This window comes from Rhamphochromis longiceps, linkage group LG11, assembly GCF_057381845.1.
Source record: "Rhamphochromis longiceps isolate RC_006_pf linkage group LG11, R_longiceps_female_GT1.1, whole genome shotgun sequence".
Lineage (NCBI taxonomy): Eukaryota > Metazoa > Chordata > Actinopteri > Cichliformes > Cichlidae > Rhamphochromis > Rhamphochromis longiceps.
The window spans coordinates 35,431,293-35,455,257 of NC_140567.1; the positions used below are offsets into that span (position 1 = coordinate 35,431,293).

The following is a 23,965-nucleotide window of genomic DNA, read 5'->3' on the forward strand; positions in this document are numbered from 1 at the left end:
AAAAACCATCTATACAACCAAGCGTAGTAACAAACATCTTACATAACAGAAATGATCAAGCAAATCTGTCAGTAGGCGCTTCTGAGATGAAACACAGACCGAAACAATTATATAATGTAATTTTTTTTCCAAATTGATTCATCAGCATCTGTGTGTTGGAGTATAAAAAAACAGACACTGACTCTTATCTTGTGCCCCTGTAATGATCATGGATGGACCTTATTTTGCAGTCTGTTGCTTAAGGTCAGTTCTTGCCCTAACCTAAAATGGGAATTCCTTACATAATCCTTCTGATCTGGACAAAAAGGTGGATTTTAGGATAGTCATCAGTAGGCAGTAACCATAATACAGTCAGTATAAGGAGATAAAAATACTGCACACACCCAGTGTGTACCTATTGTAGTGCACACACCCAGTGCACTACAATAGGTATAGATTGCCAAAGCACCCTTGTCTTACCATTTAATGTTTCCTTAGAAAAAAAAACTGTTATGCAACAGTCTTTTTTTCAGTCAGGTGATCCACAATACTGCAAGCTGCAAGTGCAGCTTCGTTTAGCCTTACATGGTTTTCAAAAGACAACATGATCATGATCAGATGGGCTATTTATAGCTACATTTATTTGTTTTATAGGGTACATATTAATCTCCATCACTTATCTCTGTTCATCTGTTTCTTTGCCAAGTCAAAGCACAGCACCAGATCAAGCTAGCTACAATTTCCCCGTAATGTTAGCAGTTACAAGAAAGATGGTGATCTTTCTTTCCCTGCTGACTTTTAGTCAGATTTAAAGGACCTTTATTTGGGATCCGTGGTCAAAAATTAAGGGCTGTAACTTCATTAGAGTAGAAAAGTTCCACAGGACCATATGTTAGAAAAGTATGGGTGTAAATATATATCATGAGCACGACATTATAGCACCAGTAAGTACAAGCTGTATTCAGTACTTATCAACCTTATCTAACCCCCGCTCAGTCTGTTTAACATCACTGTGTGGTAACAAGGACTGTAAGCATACACGGAAACATTATTTTCTTGGGTAAGCATCCAAAATACATGACCGTGCCACGCTATTAGTCATCCCTTCTTTGAATCCTCTGCAACAGAACAATACACAGCAGGACAATGGAGGTTCCGGTTTTGAGAAATATTCTGCATTGATCCTCATTTCATTATGTTTATTACAGATGGTTTCGTTTTTTTACTTTTATTACTTTATTAATTTTGTTGAGAGAAGGAAACCCGTGCTGCATTGTTAGGGCACGACAGTAGAACGCAAATGAGATATTAAACGTTTAGTTTGTGCTTCACAATGCTAAGATAATACCCTGGGTATTACCATCAGACACCCTGAAAAGAGAAGTTAATTCTAAGCCTGTATGTATGGTTTCAGTGTATGTTCGATATCTGTGTGTGTGTGTGTGTGTGTGTGTGTGTGTGTGTGTGTGTGTGTGTGTGTCTCGACAGCAAGATAGTGGGGGAGAGAACCAAGTAAGACTGCATATGTCCAACTGCTCAAAGATCCCATAGGAGTCTGAATTCCCTAACGGACGGAAAACTGCATTTTTTTTTCTGGCTCAGCGAGCAGTTATGAACTGTCTGTGCAACTGAAGACATCACATGGGACCCATTACTCTTTGCTCTACTGTTCTACCTAAATCCTCCACAACAACCATCACCTCAGTCTCACTGCAGCATAAATCACCTTTTAGCTCTGTGCCAGGACAGGCTTAAATATACAGTAACAAAAATTAAGTGAATGAAATGAATTTCATCTGAGTACAAATGTAACAAGCAGCCACAAATGTGCCCCTTTGTGATGGTGCATGGCCCTTATTTACTGCTAATTTATAAAATCACAGTCGTCAACAAGAATTCCTACAGTGTCTCAACTGTTAGGGGTCTTAGAAAGAAAACAGTATATTATATATATACCTTTACACAAAGCCAAACTGATGTACTGGACAGCTGATATTGGCCTCGCTCAGATATGGCCATATCAGGGTATATCGCTTTAGATATGCAACAAATATAAACAATGAGGAAAAATTACCCATTTCTTGCAAATAAATAAATAAATAAGAAATTCAAGAGGAACTGTTTTTTGAAGATCGCCCTCCTTTCACAAAGCATTCCCAAATAGTTGTGGCTGATTTGTTACGTGGCAGACTTTGTCCAAACATAAAATGAGGTCTAGTCCAGAGGTCCAAAAAACTACTAACATTTTTGTTAGTAGTCGTCTTCAGATTTCCATGTGTCCTCTGCTTGCATAGCAACATCTAATCTCGCCCCTCTATACAATCTTCTCGTGCCTGGCAGCTCGAAATGCGTTCTTCAGTTTCAGTTGTTTGCCAGCTTCCAGATAACCAGATAACAGTAAAAGCAAGAGAAAGAAATATTGAATACAAAAATATTTGCATATTTTAGCTGAGCTAAGACTTGTGCAGCGCTAAGGGACTACAAGAGCTGCAGAGCTTCCTGACAAACTACCTGATGTAACTCATTGTTACCACCTGGGGGCAATGCTAAAAACTTGTTGGACGACTGGAACAGACTTGTTCCTGCTTGTGCACGCAACGTAAACCAAAGTGCACAAACACCAAAAACAAAACAAGATATGTTTTATTTTATTTTTTATTACGTAAAAAATTATTTTAACTAAGAAAAAGAAACATGAGATATTATATTGCAGTTAAACTGATATTAGCTCACTAATACACTATACAACAACAAACAACCACAATCTTCTAGTAATGAGAATTCGGTTTTATTAAAATTAGCAAATAGGGACTTTTTGTTCTCCAGCTGCACTGCTGTCAAATCCCAGGGGAGTTCAGACCTGGTGCAGACCCAGCTGTTTTTATGTACCATATGGTAAGAGTCTGTTGGTCACATGAAGTGTGAAAGAGGTAACACAAGATAAATCTAACAGCTCTGCCATTTCCTGAGTGGATATAAATGAAACTTGTGACTAAAACTTGTTTTTCACACGAGTTTTCCATGCTGAAATAAAAAAGGAATATGTATTTAAAAAGGCCAACCTGCTGTATCTTTCCCATACAGTTTAACAGATTCAACTTTCATTTATGCAGGTGTTTGTCTTCTGTTTGTTTTTCTGTGCAGTGGTTCAAAATAAGAACTTTTTGGTTGGGTATTTCAACCATCCATTTCTTAATCTCTAAGAGGTTTTGTGTTGTGTAATCTAACTGACATGGAGCGGATTGATCAGCTGTGGCCTTTTTTGTCAGTTTGCTCAAAAGATGGCAGCCTGCAATAACTGTACTATCTACTCTTTTAGGGGCAAATAATAATCCATGCCATTGTCCAAGATTGACTCACCAGACAAGGAGATTAGTGGAAGAAGAAAATCTAAAATCCACCAACCAAGCATATCTTTTCATTTAAAATAGTGAATTACCTATTTTCTATCACATATTAATTTGCTACAGTTATAGATTGGCAAATGATATCTCTTAGACTAAGTAGAGTTTAAGTTAGATGATTAGGAAAAAGGTCAGGGTTAGAGAACAGACCTTCCTAGGATACAAGAGGGGTAATGTTTAACTCCCACAAAGTGTGAGTAAATCAGGACAGGGTGTCCACCACCTAGCATGTGAGAAGCTAACCAAAACAGTCATAATGAACTATACTAAGAATCTCTACCCTGTTAACGGGCACTCTGGTTATGCCCTCGACTTATTTAGGTCACAATCTGACACACATTTTATTTCCATCTTTTATTCCATCTTTATGGCTTCTCCAGCCAAGACATGATTACTAGCCAGTCAAATCAAGGAATATGATGGGGCTGATCAATTATGGAAAAAATATCTACTTGCAATTATATTGGCATGTTCTGAGATCAAGATTAATTAACACCATAGCTGGGTGTTTGACACAATCGTGCATTTGTTGAACTTTTAAGGAAAACTGGCATTTTTTATTTGCTTGTCCTTGCCGGGCTTCTCGAAAACAAAGTGTGTGCGAAGGGCTGAACTGGTTTTTACTACTCTTTGTAATCAAAGCTGATCTAAACCTGCCACATCCTGTAGGGGGATGTGTTTGAGGTTTAACGAAGAGCAAAGGCACATAGCTGTCAAAGAAAGATAAAAAGAAGATGCAAAACAACACATGATTACAAAAAAAACTAAATTTGAAAATTGTTTTATCTCAATTGTCTTCTTCTTCATAGTTGTTGGATGCTGCAATTATAAATGGATTTAAATTTTGTTTAAGCTCACATCCCTACACCAGGGCTCAAAGCATCCAAAGGAGGGTGACTGCTGTAGATTCAGTGCATGAAAGATCTACTGTGAGCTGAGCAGATCAGCTCAGCCTTGGATTTAATAAATGTTGAACAGTTAACATTACCAAACTGCTGCCACACAATGAGAGAAAAGACTTCTGAGCATACTAAGTTTATATAGGGATTGGCAGAGCTGTGAAAACAAGTAAAGGACAGATGCCGCTCTAGCACATTAGCAGCTGCTGTGCATCCTGATTTTTACGATTACAGCGATGTGGACGGGTCATTGGCACATGGCAGTGGATCTTTAGAGTCAGTTATACTCATCAGCTGGTCCTGGCCAATCAGCTGAAAACCCACCAATTCTAGTCACCAGCCAATCCAGTGGGTGCATCTCAACACAGGATACTGTGTAGGTCATAACATGTAGTGCGGCTAATCAATATGCAACATCAAAAAGCAATTTATAATTTTAAAGTATTAAAAATATTTTTGGCCAATGGACTTTTTCCATCTACTAGTCTGCTTGGCTGCTGAGTCAAAAAGTGAATTTGGATACCGTTTAGGACTGTTTTGGTACATACAGCCACTTGCACAAAATAAACATACATAGGCTTTTATGACATCACATTTTGGGTTGGGTTCAGGGCACTGTGCGGGCTACTCACATTCTCCCAAATACCAAAGTCATCTAACCATTGTTTTGTGAACCTTGTTTTTGTACACATGCAGGGTCATGCTGGAATGTCCAAAAATGTCCTGGTAAACTGAAGCATTAAGATCTCTCTTCACTGGAACCAAAAGGGCCAGCACAAACCCAGAAAAACAACCTCATACCACTATCCCTCCTGCTCCAAGCTTTACACTTGGAATGCTGCAGTAAGGCAGATGATGTTTTTCTAACATTCACCAAATGCAGACTGCATGATTTGTCAATTCACACAACATGTTTCCACTTTTCAAGTGTCTAGTGGCTGCGCGACTTACATCACTCTGTCAAATGTTTGGCGGTGCCTGTTGGCCATGATAATCCATCGCCATCAAGCTCCCAGTGCACAGTTTTTATGCTGATGTTAATACCAGAGGAGGTTAGGAAACTCCGCAGTTAATGAGCAAGCAGAGCACTGCAACTCCTCATTCCTCATTGGAACTTGGCGGTGTTTGATTTTATACACCAGTGGCAATGGGACTGAAAGAAACATATGAATTCAGTGATTAACAGGTGTAGCCTCACTTTTGTCCATATAATGTAGATTCACCCACTGTAGCAGAGACCCTTCTTATCTGCTAAACACAAACTACACCAATCAGAAACAGCTGTTAGGTGAAGTGAAAAGCATATTCATCTTGTTACAATGTAATGTTCTACAACCCACAATCCAAAGGACTTGCTCTCCTGACAATCAACCAAAATGTGCAACAAAATCCACACAGTTAAAATGTTTCCTCAAATTTGACACTTAAGTCTTTTTATGGCAACATTTTCAGCACTGAAAAAGAAGAGGATACAATTAACAAGGAAAAAATTGCCTTGGGTGGGCTGAGTTAATTGCTTACCACCATTTTCTTCCAACTGTTCTCTATGGAGCTGTTCCAGGCTTTACATCATCAGCTCTCCAGGCAGAGAGCGAGCCTATCATCTTCTCAATATTAGATTGAGACATTAGTCACAGTTACAATAAATGAATCTGTTAATTCTGTGATATTAATAAGAATCTTTACTTATTAATAGTACAGAAAGTTAATATTCCACAGGGTTGATTCTTTACTAAGTTTTAGACAAAAGCTGTCACATTTTATTAAACTGTGTGAACTGTAAAGAGCCGTTGATAGCATTATCTGCAGTGCAATAACATTAAAAACAACAGTAACAAATATGCCTAAATGGGCATACTGATCACCTTATCTCATACCCTGATCAATCTTTCGTGACATTGTGAGGGCAGCCTGCGCAATCAATTGAATTACACAACAAGCGCTAGGACATAACACAGGGGTAACTTCTGTTCAATTTCCTGTAAGGCCCTCACAAAAAGTTAATTTGTTATGGTTCTTTTCAAAACGAGATAAGGAAGAAAAAAAATGCAAGACTGAGTAATTAGTCAATTTCCTAATTGCTCATCAAAGTGATGACAATAAGCTAGTAATGAATTTAAACCAGTGAAAATCATACTGTAAATGATACCTGCCCTGTAGATATGAGCTGTTTGAAACGAGAAGCAATAGATTTCTTCTTCTTCTTATCATCAAATGCCCTTTTTCTAAGCCTTTACCCATGACCATGTAACCTTCTGCAACTGGTTTCTTGTTATCTTTATAGCTGGTATGAATTTATTGGACCTTGAGAGAAATGTCAGCCATCAACCAAACATAATTGAGTTTTGATTCATTACCAGTAATAGATCTCATTCCAAGGTCACCACAATATTTTCCATCAATATGTAGGACATTTCTTTAATCCATGAACACTGCGTGCGGCCTTTCATGCTACTCCGAATAAAAAGGGTCAAAGACCCCCTTTCCACAACACAGCATTTCTTTTCCTTTCTACAGTGGTAAACTGGAATTCACTAGAGTCACTGCAGGTTGCATCGATGTAGTGTGCAGTTGCAGATGTCGGGCTTGTGGTTATGGCTCACTCACAGTGTAGATTTGATGCAGAAGTATGACTACCTCATTAGACCTCACGAGTAAAATCTTGGGTTATAACATATTGCTTTCTGAGATTCTACTTTGTTAAATAAATAATCTCTGATCCCATCTCAAACTGCTCCTTCCCCATCTCCTTACTTTGTCTGACTCAGCAACCACTCCAAAGAACGCACACATAAACACCACATGCGGTCTGCTGACTTAGTGAATTTTAGAAAGTTCAGTTGCTTCCTTCATTCCAACATGATTCTGAATTTATTACCATTTTATTGCAGTTGTTTCTAGTAAAAAAAAGAATTCATACGTTGCTCAAACACCTGCTTTAAATTTTCATTGTCAGGGTGCCATCTGACATTCATGTTCTGTATTCATTTAATGTATTGTGTTATTGTCTCATTTATGGTTAATATAAAATGTTCTATGCATAACATTTATGCATGTGTTTTCTGCAGTTTTCCCTGAGTCACTTTATACATCTGACTGAATTAATTCAAGTAGCTGATTAGGACTGTTGCGCTTACTTTAAGCACAACAATCTCACTGGAAGAGCAGTTAAAAGGCTCTGCTTACACCAGATCAATGCTATATTCTCCCACGTTAAGCTAATTTGCCTGCAAATTCAGTGGGTCTTATTCAGAGACCAATAAACAAACAGTCATCAGTCGGTCACCTCAGACATTAGGCAGCAATAACATCAAACCACTCCCACATACGTAACATAAAGACAGAAGAACAGCCCACATGCCCACATATTATCTTTTCTACAACCAGTCTGGTGGTTTGACAAATACTCCAAAGCAAAACCTAAACTGTTAAGAGATGCCCACACTGATTTTCTTTACTGACACACATTTTTCATTGCCACAAAAAGAAACCTGAACCTCTGACTGCAATAGGCAGATTGCAACTAAAATAATGATTCCAGAGTATATTATAAAAAAAGCTCTAGTCTAGCCCTGTTATTAATAGGGATGGGTACCGGTATCCGGTGCCATCTGACATAAACGGTAGTAACCAGACCAAAAAGCAGCGCACATTTCGGTGCTTTATTTCGGTGCTTTTTTCCCTAAGATGTCATACACTTTGGATTCTAGCCAATCATTTTACCTTTCCGAGGATAGTAGGCGGGCCCAGGTACATATGTTCTTTTAGAGCAGAGCTACAGATTAAAAACGCCCAAGGCGAAGCGGTCAAATTCTGGCTGTACTTCACAGCAAAAGATGTAAACTCAGCAGCCTGCAACAAGTGCTTTAAGGTGATACTGTGCAAAGGAGGTAACACCTCGAATCTGATGAAACACCTGGCGACGTATAGCATTTTGTTAAAAGCCGAGAAATGCACCGTATTTGATAGCTTGCTGTGAGACCTCACATCAAGAACATCTACTGCGGGTGTGGTGCCTGTTATCGGACCCGGAGTTAGCAACATCCCCCAAAAACCCGAAAAGTAGAGTCCTGGCCCCTAGCCCTGCCAGTGTAGCAGAAATGATGACAGATGATGACGGCAGCAGCAGCCGTTCTTCTCTGGGTCAGTAGCTTAATGTTGTTCGTGTATAATTTACGTTGAGTAGGCTAACCATGTTATTAAATTAATGCATGCAAGGTGAACTAGCAAACACCGTCGTAGTTACATGCGGCTGTCTTCTTGTTTGATGGCAGATACTCCCTTCACCCTGGCCAAAAAGGCTAAAATGACCAAAGAGGAAGTGGAAAACAGCTAAACATGAGAGGTTTTTGGACAAAGTTTATGTTTTTTCCATTGTTTAAGCACTGCTTCCAGCCAAGCGTGATGCCATAAATCCCCTATAGCTGCAGAAAAGGCTAACATTGTTGTCTTTTTACAAAAAAAAACAGCTGAACATGAGAGGTTTTTGGACCAATTTTGTGTTCTCCATTCTTTAAGCACCGGTTCGAGCACCGGTTCGAGCACCGTTTAAGCACCGGCACAGTTTCAAAAGTACCAGTTTGGTACTGGTATCGGATAAAACCTAAACGATACCCATCCCTAGTTATTAATGCTCTAAAAACATATATCAGTGACCATCTATAGAATAGCTGCTTTATAAATATCACATTTAGTTTTTGTTTGTTTATGACCTTTGGATTCCTGGATGGGTTAAGTGTGGATTAGATGAACAGGACACACGAGGAAGACACTGGGGAAAAAAAGACACCCTAAATTAAATTAATTGATTAATTAAATATTTTCCAATCGCATTTGTTGCCTCAATAACAAGTTTGAAGTCTCACTCTATACAACATAAAATTCATTTTGTCAATTAAGGTCCCCACTATAGTCAGAAAGGAGAAGGCAATGCTCACTGGACAACAGCTTGGAAATGACAAGTTGTTAGCCAAGTAGTGTCCATGATGTTTGTTTTAAAAAGCTAAGACGGCATCCAAGAACAACTGAACTAGTAACTAACTGTACTAACTGTAAGTAACTAACTAACTGTTCAGTCGACCATGCAGCTGATTTTTCTCCGTCATTACTTGGCCTTTTTGGAAGGCACCATATATTTTTCTATGCAGGGAAAACATTGTACATGGAGACCGACAAGTCTGCTAGAATACTCAGTTAATCTGCTGCAAATTTTATTGCAGGTAAGACAAAGTTAGCGAGCAAATGAGTGCATTTGCGTTGAACCTTTAGGTGCCAAAGTTGGATGTCAGACCTTCTCGGTACCCCTTTTTGTTTTAAGTACCACAGACAACCCGTTTGTTTGTTCTCCGAAGTCTTGGCAATTGGGGAAAAAGACAAAAAGAAAAAACAAACAAACACATTTTAACCGACAAATATAAAAAACAACGTAAAGTTAGACTTTTCTGCAGGATATGTCAGGTTTGGGTAGGTAAGCCTTCAGAGGGTTCACTGCAATTTTATCTGTGATAGTATTGGCTGTAGGGGAAAAATTCACAAGAAGCTCCACACGAGGCTCCATAAATATATCATTATATACTCTGTGAGGAACTCTCCAGTCAGTTCCTCCAGCTGTAGAATAACTTCAACACAACCATTCACAACTGCAGAACTGCATGTCAGGTCCAGCATAGCAGCAAGTAAAACTAGCTCGACAAAAATGTTGGAAGTGGGTTGACAGGTCGTTTAAAAAAAATGAATAAATAAATCTTTAAAAGTATTTGATATATGAAGCTAAAAATTCACAGCAATCATTATTAATTATCCATATTATCATTATCAACATATCATTATATATCCAAACTTTTGACCATACATTTTGTGGCAAATCTGAGATGGTCAAGCAGAAGAGGAAGCAGGAAATGTGGCGAAGCAAAGCAGGGCAAAGACGTGCAGTGAAGCCTGGGATTAACTATGATTTTAGATTGAAAAACTGGCAATTTTGTTTGGCTCTTTACACCACTTATAGACAAGTCTTGCAATGTTACAGCTCCAAGTAGACTGTAAAACTGTGAAACATCGAGAAATTCTCGCATTATTGATGGCAGGTCAACACTGCATTTCACATTTTGGTAAGAACTCCACCAGGCAATATGAAGCAAAACTGTCATGTCAGAGTTCAGTATAAAAAAAAAAAAAAGACTGAAAAGCAGTGGCACATTCTCAGCATCTGATAAGGCGTCCATGATGAGGCAGCGCGATGCAAGCAAAATTGACACCATCCGTTAGCTGGAGACTGCATCATATTTCCACCTTCAGGAGTCGTATTACCATCACAACAGCTGAACTGATTCATCCGTGGACTCTCTTAAGGCTGAACAGAAGGCACTGAGAAAAACAGAGACCTGACTAACTTTGTTTCATTTCTAAAAGGACTACAAAAGGTTAATATGCAGAATCAATCCAACATATTAATGCACTACTTTTCTATTAATGTTATTGTCATACTAACATCAGTAACATAACTCAAAGTGAAAGTGATCAGAACTCAAGAACAATGTTATTGATAAACACTCCCAGAGAACAGCTGTTAAAGGTCCCTGCAGTCAGGATATTAGTTTGTGATTTTAATCACACAAAGCTTCCCAGTTTATAAAGTCAACATAAACACTAAATGTGATCTAATTACAATAACAGAAGACTCAGTGTAAACAGAGCTGGAGATAATATACACATTAATATCTTCTCACAGTTTATTTTTATGTGAGTATTAAATATTTACTGTGTAGAAGTTACAGTTACCCAAAGCGATCCACGTTAAAAGAACTAATGGGACAACAGAAAATAAAGCATGAAGTCTATAGCAGTGCTGCAAAAACGGTATTCATAATCAATTTATCTGAGGATTTTTTTCATTATTGAATCATTTGAAATTAAATTAATATATTACAGAGACAGTGCTTTCACTTGACAAAAGCAGCCTTGTTTTCCTGAATTAATGAAACAATTATCTCAAAAATTCCAAAACTCAAATTTTATTACTCCATTTTTTCTGAATGAACAAGACATGTTAAAATCCCAGAAAGCCTCTAATGCCCTGAAACCTTGATTTCATAAGCAATAAAGAGCAAACCCTTAATACACTTAGGGGTAATTCACTCAAAATTCATCCACAGAGTCTACGTGGTGTCCAATGATGTTGACTCAAGAGACAAAGGCACAAGTATATCCCAATATTTCAAGAGAAAACTACATTTACAAAAAAAAAAAAAAATCATGTGAGCCATCATTAACAATGAAATCAAGCTTTAAAGTCAACATAAGCTCTTTTAGGATTTTAAGATGTCCTGTTAATTCAGATAGCAAGTGTTTTTTTTGTTTTGTTTTTTAATGAAAAGCGCCGTCTTACGCTTCCACAGAAATTAAGAAGCCAAGTAGCAGCCAGGTGCAGCTAATCAAATACAATCAGTCAACAGCAAGAGTGACCAGGGGTTTTGGCAGTTTGTTGGTCTGGGGCATTCTGGTGTGTTTTAACACGCTGCCAAAATCTTCCTAGAAGAAGACCTCAGAGCAAATTCACCTCAAGGTCAGAACGTTCAAACTCAAGAGCTCTTCGGGCCTCTACAGGCCACATGCATGCATGTAAAATGTTAAGGTTAATAACAGTTACAGTTAGAAAAAGACTGACAGAAAATATGGCTCCTTTGCCAGGAGAAAGTATTTCTCTCTAAAAAGAACATAGCAGCACAGCTTAGCTTGCCTTTAGGTTGCATGTGAGCCAAGTCCAGACCTCATCTCAACTGAAATGAAGAGAGCTGTGCATTAACAAATGTCCACAAAACTTCAGTTTAATTCTGCCAAACGTGGTTATACAAGCTACTGAGCCATGGGGTGTACTTAATTTTCACAGGACTACCTATCATCCTGTGTAAATGTGTTTGTGAAAAATATGCTTGACTGCATATTAAAGTATAAAATTAATGCCATCCATTACAAGGGCATAGAAGGACTTCTGCCGTTAATGTGGTAGAAATGTATTTGATGCCAAGTTTTTTGAGCTACCCCTGAAATAACTTGGTGAAGCAAACAGCATTTGTGCAAATCAGTGACACCCGACCTGGTAAATTAATAGGCAGTGATTCCGGTTAGTGCTTCTGCAAGTTGCCTTGCATACGTAAACACAACGGCTAGATGTGTGACACACAGCAGGACATCAAGGACAGCTGTCAAAAAACCATCAATAAATTATACAATCAGCTGCCAGCGGCACTAGTTCAGACAAATGGATAAGACTCCAGCACGCACACCACATTATTCAAGTAACTTTTTGAAGAAGAAGAATAAATTCAGATTCCATTTGAGAAAAATCTCTTCTTGGCAGATTCAGGCTAAATGATGATGGGCCCGTCTGTCGTAACATTTCAGTAGTACATAGTAGCATGCATAATTAAAGTGACAATGCAACAGCAATAACACCACCACTTGCAACATCATATTTAAAAAGGAAAGCGTTTCGCCACCCGCTTTACTCAATCATGCCCTAAACAAGACTTCAGACCTTTTGTCTTTCTTTTTTTTCTAAACTACAGAATTTAAGGATTATATCAGTTGGTATCTTGCTCGGGGACTAGTAAGTTTGTTGAGACTCTTTTTCACACTGCATTTCCCTAATTAATTTTCATACTTATTTCTCTCTGGGCGTTTAAAATAGGACAAGCAGTGACTGTACACTTACACATTCCAGTGTGAGTACTCACATGGAAGAATGTATGGCTGTGCATTCAACAGTAATTATATAGCACAGTTAATTAGAGTGTAGAAGGGAAACACCAGTGCTCAAAAGCTATTAATAAACATGGTAAACACTGATGACTGCAGTATGTTACAGCAGGTATAATAAGAGCATCCTTAATCTATATCTATCGATATTCGACTCAAGGAAATACTTTCACAACACTACAAGCCAAGTATTCAGAGAATTTACCAGCTAAGACTGACATTGAATGATGCCTCAGTCTTCAAGTTGTATAAAACCTGATCTTGAAATCTTAAAAGGTGTGCATAATGTAGCATGTGCATTGCATACCAGGAGCTGAGAAGAAACAGCAGGAGAGTGCTAGTATTATTTGTTAAATAGCGTGTGATAACACCAGTATTATCCAACAAGTTGTGTTTCAGTTTTGTGAAGTGAAATTCTAGTATTTTAATAGTCTGGTACTTAATACTAATTACCTGATATTTATGTGTGTGCATTACATCTGTACACTTCACTTGTATTTTTATTTTATTCCTATTTATTCTATTTATCCCCTTCGTATATTTTATTTATATATGTCTCTGTATTTATATATGTGTGTGTGTGTGTGTGTGTGTGTGTGTGTGTGTGTGTGTGTGTGTGTGTGTGTATTCTGTAACTGTAACTTCTGTCGGTGCTGTGCTTTTGGAAACCGAATTTCCCAGAGGAACCCACCCGAGGGATTAATAAAGTTTTATCTTATCTTATCTCTTATCTTTATGCTAGCGGTCCCCAACCTTTTTTGTGCTACGGACCGGTTTATGCCTTTAAGGTGTTGCGGATAAATACAACAAAATAAAACCAGTACTGGTACCCAAAAAAGAAGATTTATTCATAACACACGGGAAAAGACCCAGGGAAACAGAGTTAACGATAAAAACGATTAAAAAAAAAATAACGATAAAAACCCTGAAAACCATACATTTCACACCTGACCTTCAACTCTCGCCCGATACCAAGCGACTCGTGGCCTGGGGCTCGGGGACTGCTGCTTTATGGTACCTAACCTTAGCTATTATGTTGAGCTCATGGTCAAATATGTTACCTTTTGCCTCCAAAAACCAACATGGCAGAGACCAAAACTGATGGGTGACATCACAGTGGCTACATTCATCTTTTATATACAGTCTGTGCTCATCACTATAAGGAGGAAACTCTCTCCAAACAGTCTGCTTTTACACACCCAACCACTGCTAGAAAACATTCAGTGTTCTGCATCGACGTAATGTAAAGTGTTTGTGTAAATGTAGATCTTTAAAAATGGAAAAGCACCGCTGTATGAGTTGCCACTGAAACTAAGTCAGCAATCTGATACAATGATGAAGATCACCATGACGTAACTTGTTTGGACTCACAGCACGGCTGGTCCGCCATAATTAATGCCATATTGTTTTCCCTTTTAACAGAAGGACATCACAGTTTGTGTTCTTCTCATACCAGAGCTGTGAAAAAAACTGTTGTTTATAAAGCAAAGTAATGGAGTGATTCAACTTAATCGAAAGGATCTGAGGTGGGACATAGGGGTAAGAAAAGTGTAGCTACGAGATGCACTGCCACCCAAAAGCTTCACAGGTGAATGCTTAAAAAAGAAAAGAAAAAAAAAAGAAAATGGACTGGTCAAAGTAGTAGCCATATCCCAGTAGATAAACTGGGAGCAGCAGAAATAAACTTTTTGTTTTAAATTTCAAGCTGTCAAAGAAGAGTTGTTACTGAATGTGCGCATACATCTGTGAAGACACAACCTTCCAAACCAGGTATACAGAGTGTTTTCACTACAATCACAAGAACCAGTGCCTAAATGTTTTTACAGCACTCAAGCCCAATAAAAAGGGGGAAAAAATGCAGATGAAATGCCCTCAAACATTTTGTTTTGGTGTCATTGAGGGTCTCCTCACTCTTTGTTATATATAAACCACTATTGTGGATTTTATGTCGCAATCGTTTAAAGATGAAACCTACCACCACGTCACTGCGTCCACTTCAATATGTAAACCAGGACAGCTACAGATTACTGGATTTTTAACCTTTAAAAAAAAAGGTTCACTGGCTTCATTTTCCAAGTTATTTAGGTTTTTTATAGCACAAAGACACATAACTACAAGTATTACATGTAGCTACAAGTAAGTACATTTTATCTGAAAGTGTTTCTTTTCTCAAATCCCTTCAAACCTTCAGAGGGTTTGAAACATCACTATAAAAAGAAACTTCATCTTTCATAAAGAGGATGTGGCCACCGGACAATGAAATCATAACAGTAAAAACTGTTTCCAATTATTAAGAAAACCTATAACCTAAAAATAACTCTAATCTCTCCTGCTGCATTATTTTCCACTGCACGAGTGACTTTTCATGTTTTTCCATTGCGTTCAGCTACGGCTAGGCTTTACAGACCAAATTCATATTGACATTTTATGTTTCAGTATTTTCAACAAAAGCAACTATGCGAAATGTCACAAACAAAACTCTGGTAAATATCTAGATAATATTTAAACAGTTGGTTTCTTTATTAAACAATTGCTGCCATTTTTAACAACTGTATTAGAACAGACTTGTGGTAGAACAATGGTAGTTTACCCTTGACTGGGTAAACTACCTCGTTTCAGTCTGTGATAGTTTTTTCTTCCTTCCCCTCTGGGGCTGTGTGAGGCACAGATCCACTGATCTTACCAGGTAGAAAGCCAGCCCCAAGCAGAAAGAAGCACCGACCTGCACAGAAACTGAAGGCATGATCGAGCGTTGACATGGACGGCAGCAAAACCAATTTAAGCGGTCTACAAGAAATAAATAATATAGTTTAAGTATACAATATATGTAGAATATTTTCCCTGCATCAGCATGAGGCTCCACTGGAAAAAACAGGAATTTACTTTGCTAAAAATGAGACATGTTTATCTATAGGTTCCTCAATGGGTTAGTTTGTGCTACTCTCTGACTTTGATGACAAAATGTGTTAGTTCAGATTAACCAATAAATTCATTGATGCATCAGCTTTTGTCAACATTATGTAAAATAAGGTCCTACCATCTAGCTTCATACGTCTTAACTTTTATCCATTTAAAAAAAGAAGAAGAAAAAAAACAATCATTTTAAACATGACTACTGTCTTTCTAGAGCAACACACTGCAAAACTGCACCATTAGCAGGACTGTCATCCGTCTTACTTTTTACCTGAACTGTTTGCAACTTCTCATCACAGTGTAAGGGATGCTGCAGCCCTGATTAGTAACAGGGAGCTGGATAACATCTGAGACGCAGATGTTAACTGGCATTATGAAAAACAGGCAAGATCAGTTTAACTAATGGTATCAGAGTTGAAAAATTTAGTTCAGAGCTTGTGAACTCGTAACTCTGAACCCACATACAACTCTGCCAGCCTGCAACCCCCAATTCATCTACAGGCAAAAAGTTAAATGAACAAAACTATAAAAATGACAATGCTAAGTTGAGGTACCAACAATCATAAACAGCCCACTGAACAGTAGTCAGGTTTGGTAACATTCTATTTTTATTACAAGGTTCAGACATATTTTGTGGCTCCACACGGAATTTTGTTAGTCCAATAAACTTAAAGGTTGCCGACTCCTGGTCTAGTCAACGAATCCATCACAGACCTTCCGAGGGTTCCACAAACCCTCTCCGGTTCTCTAGAGCAGCGGTCCCCAACCCCCGGGCCTCGGACCGGTACCGGTCCGTGAGTCGTTTGGTACCGGGCCGCGAGAGTTGAGGCTCAGGTGTGAAATGTATGGTTTTCAGGGTTTTTATCGGTTTTCAGCGTTATTTTGTTATCGTTTTTATCGTTAACTCTGTTTTCCTGGGTCTTTTCACGTGTGTTATGAATAAATCTTCTTTTTTTCGGTACCGGTACTAGTTTTATTTTGTTGTATTTATCCGCGACACCTTAAAGGCCAGTCCGTGAAAATAATGTCGGGCATAAACCGGTCCGTGGCGCAAAAAAGGTTGGGGACCGCTGCCATAGAGGTCCTGGCACATGAAAGTTTTCTGTCACTGGGATGATGAGCGACAGTCTGAGCGTAGATTTGGGGTGGAGTATAGCATTATTCAGCAACCACCAAATTAAAAGCTCAACAAATGGTGTAATTTTGTCACCCAAGGACTTTGGCTTGACTCAGTATGTAATTTAGGAAGAACGGCCCCAACCATGCAGCTTTAAATGTGCACTGGCTTGTAACTCTTAACCACACACATGTATACACACCCACACTAATTATGTGACACAGAAACCTTTCTAGAAGTCAAGTTGTTAAGCACAGAGGTACTACAAGCTGTTACTATGACACCATGGTGGGTGATGTTCCAACCACATCCTCCCATCGCTTCAGAGAAAGAGTTTAACAAGAAGTGATTGTGTGAAACAAGCCGTCTCGTAAACGCTGGCCTACTCCTTCGCCACCAACATCTCAGTGCATTACTTGATCAGTCATACCTATCAGGAACAAAAACAAATACCTGCAAGAAAGGATTTCCTTGTAGTCAAGGGCACAGCTTGCTGCATTCTTGATTTACTGGATGTATTCCTCAGGATATTCAGAGAGAGTTTAGTCATCACGCAAGTGGAACAGTGAATGATTAGCATGTTGCAGTTTTATTTTCCATTCACAGACACATTTACGTATGCAACTTAAATTGTTTTTTTAAATAATTTCAGCTTTAAAAAGGGGAAATTTGGAAGATAAATTCCACTTTAGTTAGCTTTATTGTTAGTGGGGGTTTTCTCTTAATTTTTTTTAACCCATTGCTGATTAATATTTTCACTTCCTGTATGAACACAAATCTTTTTACCCAACTGACTTCTCCTAATGGCGGCCTACCGTAACATATGTTTTGTCTCCAACTTGTCGTAAGTTGTCTCTGCTGTGATTCACTAGATATTTATCCATCTGCGTACTGTGTTGCGAAGGAAATGCCACAAAACCATTTCAAACTACCTGAGGTACATTTCACATATTTCATTATGCTTTGTCATGAAGGCTACTGTTATACAATCTGATATGTTATTGAATTTAGGTCATTGAGCATTTAAGAAGGATTTCTCATCTGCATGGATAGCCTGGCACTGCACCATCATGTGGAAATCGCTGGACCAGTTAACTAAAATTGGACAGTTGCATGAAGAGCATCGATCTCTGCCTCTCCTTGGACAAAATGTTCTCAGTTCAATCAAAAATATCTTAGAGAAAAAGTCAGAAATCTTTTCATATCTATTACATTTAAATAAACGTGTCTGAATTCAGGGCATTTCTTAACACGTGCCTTCAGATCTCTCGGGAACTAAGACGGACTCTTGCATAGTGAGAGATTACTTGGAATTTTGCACCATTGATTGATGTCGATATTATCCCCGTCAATCATCAGGTAACATCAAAGCTCAGCAGCTGCAATTTTCCAAGAATTTGCCTCCTTGCTGAACCTGTTGGCAAAAATGTGAGCACCTGAACCCTGCCCTGCATCCAGAGCAGAGGAACTTTCCTCAGGTATAACATCACAGATCGAAAACTGGGTGCTCATTTTGTGTTAATGCATAATTAGGACACAGACTTCACTCAAAAGCACGCTGCTCTCTGATAGGTGCCTCTGAATAAATTCCTCACATGGCTCATGCATTTTAAATCTGGCAGGCCCCTGAGGAAATAAAATCCCTGGTCTAACAGCTAATTTACTGACCTCTAGAAGCCAAACGTAAACACGCATTTTAATTAAAAAGGCACACATTTCTGAGATCTTTTGGGAGCCATTTTGAGTCTCTGCTAGGTTAACGTTTACCAGGCAGACAGTATAAATAATGTGAAGAACAGAGTAGTGAGCAGTTTGTTCAGTCTAGACAGCATCTCCAGTGCAGTCTTGTGACTCACATTGTGACAACGACAGTAGCAGTGGGGAAATTTACATTACAGAGCTGCTGACATTAGCTAAAGAAAATGTCTTGGGGCTTTCGACATAATGTGCAACGTGAGGAAGTGTCATCATCTTTGATACCCTTAAGCAATATTCACAACATCTACACCCATGAGGTGACTAAACCAAAAGACAAAGCTTTAGACTGAGAACCAAAATCAAATTACGAACCAGCAGATTAGACCTCTGTATGTGTCAAATGTTTAGTATTTGCATACCTCGCAGAAACATGCACACTTGTGCATTTCAGCAGCCATATTAGTATTCAGAATCAGCACCTGGAACATGTTAAGTCTTGCTCGCAGACTCTCGCTGACCACATGGCTCTCTCCCAGCAGCATTTTCTCGTGTTACCTTCTACATTATAAATACTATGATAACAGTGTGCAGGACTAATCTTAAAATTGGTGCATAGGTGCAGGATTTTTCTGGCAAAAAACATGCCTTAAGGAAACAGTGACGTTTCTCTTTTTTTGGCGGGGGTGGGGGGTTCAAAAACATGTCGATCATACACAGAAATTCAGCATGATGAATTTGATTTATGGTGCATAAGTTGCAGATCATTTCTAATCAGACAATTCAGTGGTTGCTTTACAAATGAATTTACAGATAAAATGTGAGAAGTGGTTGAAAATGCAAACCCAGCCTTCTCAAGCCGCTCTTTGCACAGCTTGAGAAGATTGGCTTTGGTATTTTCTGCTCTACAACTCCTTCCAGTTGGAAACGGTGGCAGCGCTGGTAGTTGGAAGTGGACCAGAGGTGCGCAAGTAGACGACTATAAAGAATAGAATGAAGAAATTCAAATCGGGTATGGTTTTTGTTTTCTACGAGTGGAAGTGCAGAACTTTTTGATTACAACAAGCCACGCAAACAATGCAGGAATGTTCTTCTTGTCAGGCGTAGCTCGACATGCATCCTGACAACACTGGAGGAGCTGACTGTTTTATGATTCGTAATGTTAAAGCAGTCACACACAAAAGACCTCTCTGATTGACAGCCTCAGCAGACTGAGGCAAAACGATTTGTTTATATTTTGGAAAATGAGGTTCAGTCAATTAACTATCAACTTTTTTGTTGTTGTTGCTGTGTACCACCAGATGTACTGAAAAATAAAACAGGATTAGTAATTAGTGATTTTCAGGTAAGTTTGGAAGCGCTTTGGTGCAAGCCCAAATTCACTAGCTGCCAAGCTGAGGCATGTTTGGTTGAAGTAAGTTCAAGATAGTTCATTGTTATAAAGACATGTTTTTAACCTCAAGCAATGAAAGATGCTCCCAAAGTCAGTAAGTGACACTGAGTAACTACTATGATTACAATAATCTGTCTGATCTGCCATAATCAGACAGCACTAGGGAAACATAAAACATTTTTAGTCGTGCATAACATTTTATTAAGAGCACCAGCTACTATCATTACCCTTCCACTCTCTCATCCCCACTTTACCTCAGTCAGCTTTCATTTACGGGTATTTGTTGTTCTCCAATTTAATCTCTGTTATTGCACACATTAGTTTTCCCTCCTAAATTAGCACAGACAGCATATTACTTTGAACCACATGCTTCACCTAAACGTCTGTTTCTTCCCTTCTGGTAACTGTATCGTGGCTCTTCAGGCACAAGTGCTTTAGTAGCCAGAATTTCTTGACATACAAGCTAAAGTCAACATACACTCTGCTATAGACATTATATTTAAAGTACAGGATGTGCTTCCTATTACTGGCTCATATTGTGTGAAAATTTCACAGCAATCATGGTGCACAAAACCAAAGATGTACACAGAAGAGACTGCACAGTAACTTCCAACATCCAGTGTCCTGCGTAGATGTGCAACACACTGGCTCACCAGAATGAATGGTATAACACAGAGGCTTGAACTTCAGTGTTTACCTTGATAATGCTGCTCCTGCGTGGTATTTCAGATTTGGTGTCCAGACCGGCAGAGGTGTTGGCGTTGTCCACCCCGGTTTGGCTGCCAGGTGCGACGAGGGATCCCGAGCCGACCATATTTTCAGATATCCCACAGTCTCCATTCAAGACCGACACTTCGCAATGCGTCTTACCAGCTGCGTTGTCGCTGGGCACGGCAGTATCGTCGGGATTCAATGGAGGCAGGCTGCCGTCCTCTTCAAACTCCGCCATAGGCACTTCGAGCACACACACACGCTCCCTTTCTCTCTCACACACACACACAAGCTGACGAGCTGCTGGGTAACAAAGCCGTATGTTTCAGCCGTACTCCCAATTTCCTGCCTGGCCTATTGCCTCGATGTAACATTTACACCAAATCACGCCGTATCATCTCTCGGTGCAGATAGCTGACAGGTTCCTACAGAGAGAGGGGTTTTCTCCGTGCATTGTGCTCTGTGGAGAGAAACCACAGCGATTAGCATAATTAGGCAGCATGACAGTAGTAACAACAGCAACGTGAACAGTGGCAGCTTTTGTACAGAAGGCGTTCAGCAGTGCGCTGAAAGCGGATGTTAACTTGCAATCACTACAGGCTGTCATCACAAATGCAGCAAATACAGCCGGTTTTTCCCCATTTATGTGCATGCTTTCTTGTGCATTTCTGCACAAGTACGCACACACAGCGACTCCATTACGGTCCATTTAACTGTAATAACAATAATAACAACCCCCCCACACCAGCGTACCGGTGGTCGTTAAGGTAAATAACGTTAACAGAAACTTATCAGGTCAATTAACGTCTCCACTAAAGTCACGATTAGCTTCATGTGACGCTCGTCGGTTTTGTGTACTTGCCTTTTAAAGCGCCTGGTCCCACACTATCCATGAATGACCCGTCTTCTTTGAGCACAGCACCCTTGGCTGTCTTTCACTACTGTGTGCCGAGCAGCGCTTAGCTTAGCTACAGCTAACTCCACTCGCCTGCTAGCTGTTTGAAGTTAGTTTTCCCAGCCAACTAAAACCCTAAAAAGGAAGGAGAGAAATGCTTCCCCTGAATTTTTTTTCAGGTCAGACTTCAGCGGTTATTACGTTTTCTTAAAAGAAAAATGAGAAAGAAACGAAAACGTTGATTTCCCGTTAAATCACGCGCATACAGTAGTCTCCATGGAACAAAGTTGTGTATGTCTCGTGAACGCGCAGCAGGAGAAACAGGCCGAGCTGTCAATCAAACCCATAGACAAGGGCTGCCAAACATACGGCCTGCGGGCTCGTACCGGTCCGCCACAGGGTCCCGTTTGGTCCACTTGATGGTTTGGCAAAGTGTAAAAATTGCAGAATAAACCTTAATTACTCCTGTTAATCAATAACATGTACCACCGGTCCTTTTGTGGTGGTGCTGAAACTGAAAGATACAGAACGTATTTATAGATCTAGTCCAGTGATTTAATTCTTAAAGGTGTCAAATATGTTTTCAATGTTTTATTACTTTACGGTGTGATCTGTAAAATATAATGTACATGTACAGCCAACGAAATCACACTTATTTATCTCAAAAGACCTCACCTGCTCATCATTAGTGTTATAAATTACTCTCAGGAAATAAGAAAAATGATTAAGTACGAAGTAATACCCCTTGTTTTAAAGTTATAGAAATGTGGTTTTTAATGGTTTTTAAGGTTTTTAAAAATGTGAGCAAAATTTTTAAAAACCTTACCTGTGGCTGAGCTGAATAGTTCTCAAAGTTTTACTTCATGTCCAGAAGAGAATATTTGGACGTGTAATAACATTTACTTATTAAATGATTAAATATAAACAATTACAGAATGTTTTTACTGAGTTTACCCACTTAAGCTGAAATTAGGTTGCACTTTGACTAAAATAAGTTAGAAATCCGTGCTGTAGACTACCAGGAAATATTAGACCCACACACACACATCAATTACTTTCACTTTTCTACATAGCAAACAAGGCTGCGTGCCACACACTGTAAAATACCCACATGCCTTTCACATTACTCTCACATAGTTTAAGTGTTTTCTTGCTGACTTATGTCACATAAGTCAAAACAAAAGTACGTGCAAAAAGGCCACAAAACCAACAGCACCACAAAGTCACCAAGAACATACAGAGAGTAAACTAAGGGTGACTGAACAGCATTTCAATTCCAGGTTTGTATAAACTTTTCAGCCATAAATGGATATAAATGTTGGATGTTACCTATCTGTCTGAGCTAAAATAAAGGTTACAACGTATTCCAAGGAGACACAACATACCATGCATGCAGTGCAAACCAACCCAAATCCTCTTTTTATGGTAACATTTGGATGATTGGAACAGAACTTTTATCATCGTTTCAGCCACGATAATCATTATGTCGAATAATTTGTGTCTTACATGGAATGTGGATGACACAGTGCATTTGTGTTTTCATTTTCGTCACAGGGAATTAAGACAATGTAAAGTTGGTTTTCCTCACTTTCACAGAAACTCCCTTGTGAGTGAACGTAGCTGATTATTGTAATAGCACAACGGCCACCTTCATTGGGCAAGTGTTTCGTGTTATGTCATACCCGGGGAACTATGTGCTAGAGTAGGTCCAACCATCTGGGAAGGGGCTCAGTGTGAATTGTAGAGGTGTTTTGGGGTCAAATGCATTTTTCATGCTTACACCTGCTGTGTCGCTTAGGTCATGTCAGAGCAATGAGAAAGTGCAATTTTGATAATGTGGTTTAACAGTTAGAGCTCATTTTCACTTATCAAGTGAGAAAATAAGCCCTGTAGTTATACTGTTCCAGTCACCATTCATTCTACCTACAACATTTAACAAGGATAATACAAAAACCCCCACCAAAAAACATAAATAAGTCTTGCTGGTGTAGTTCTGCTTTCTTTTTCTTTAATTTTATTATATATTTCTGTATCATGTTATCTTCTTTTCAAGCATCATCTGTGAATAATGCATAAAAAGAAAGTAAACAACACGAAACAAAATAAAAGTCAACAGCAGCAAGAAGCAAGTGCACACAAAAGATTCTTGGGCAAATGTCATTAATCTCACAGTTTTATTCATCAGTTTCACATACAGGAAGTCCT

General features: G+C 39.0%; 1 protein-coding gene across 1 annotated transcript in view; it reads right to left on the reverse strand.

Moving 5' to 3' along the window:
* plcl2 (phospholipase C like 2) overlaps window positions 1–22,061 on the reverse strand; it is a 40,558-nt gene extending 18,497 nt beyond the window's left edge. Inside the window, exons 1-2 of the mRNA XM_085423807.1 lie at window positions 21,728–22,061; window positions 20,852–21,325 (exon numbers count right to left, since the gene is read on the reverse strand). Coding sequence (XP_085279933.1) covers window positions 20,852–21,103 — 252 coding nt within the window. The 5' untranslated portion in view covers window positions 21,104–21,325; window positions 21,728–22,061. The remainder of the gene's footprint in view (window positions 1–20,851; window positions 21,326–21,727) is intronic.
* Window positions 22,062–23,965: the final 1,904 nt, after the last annotated feature.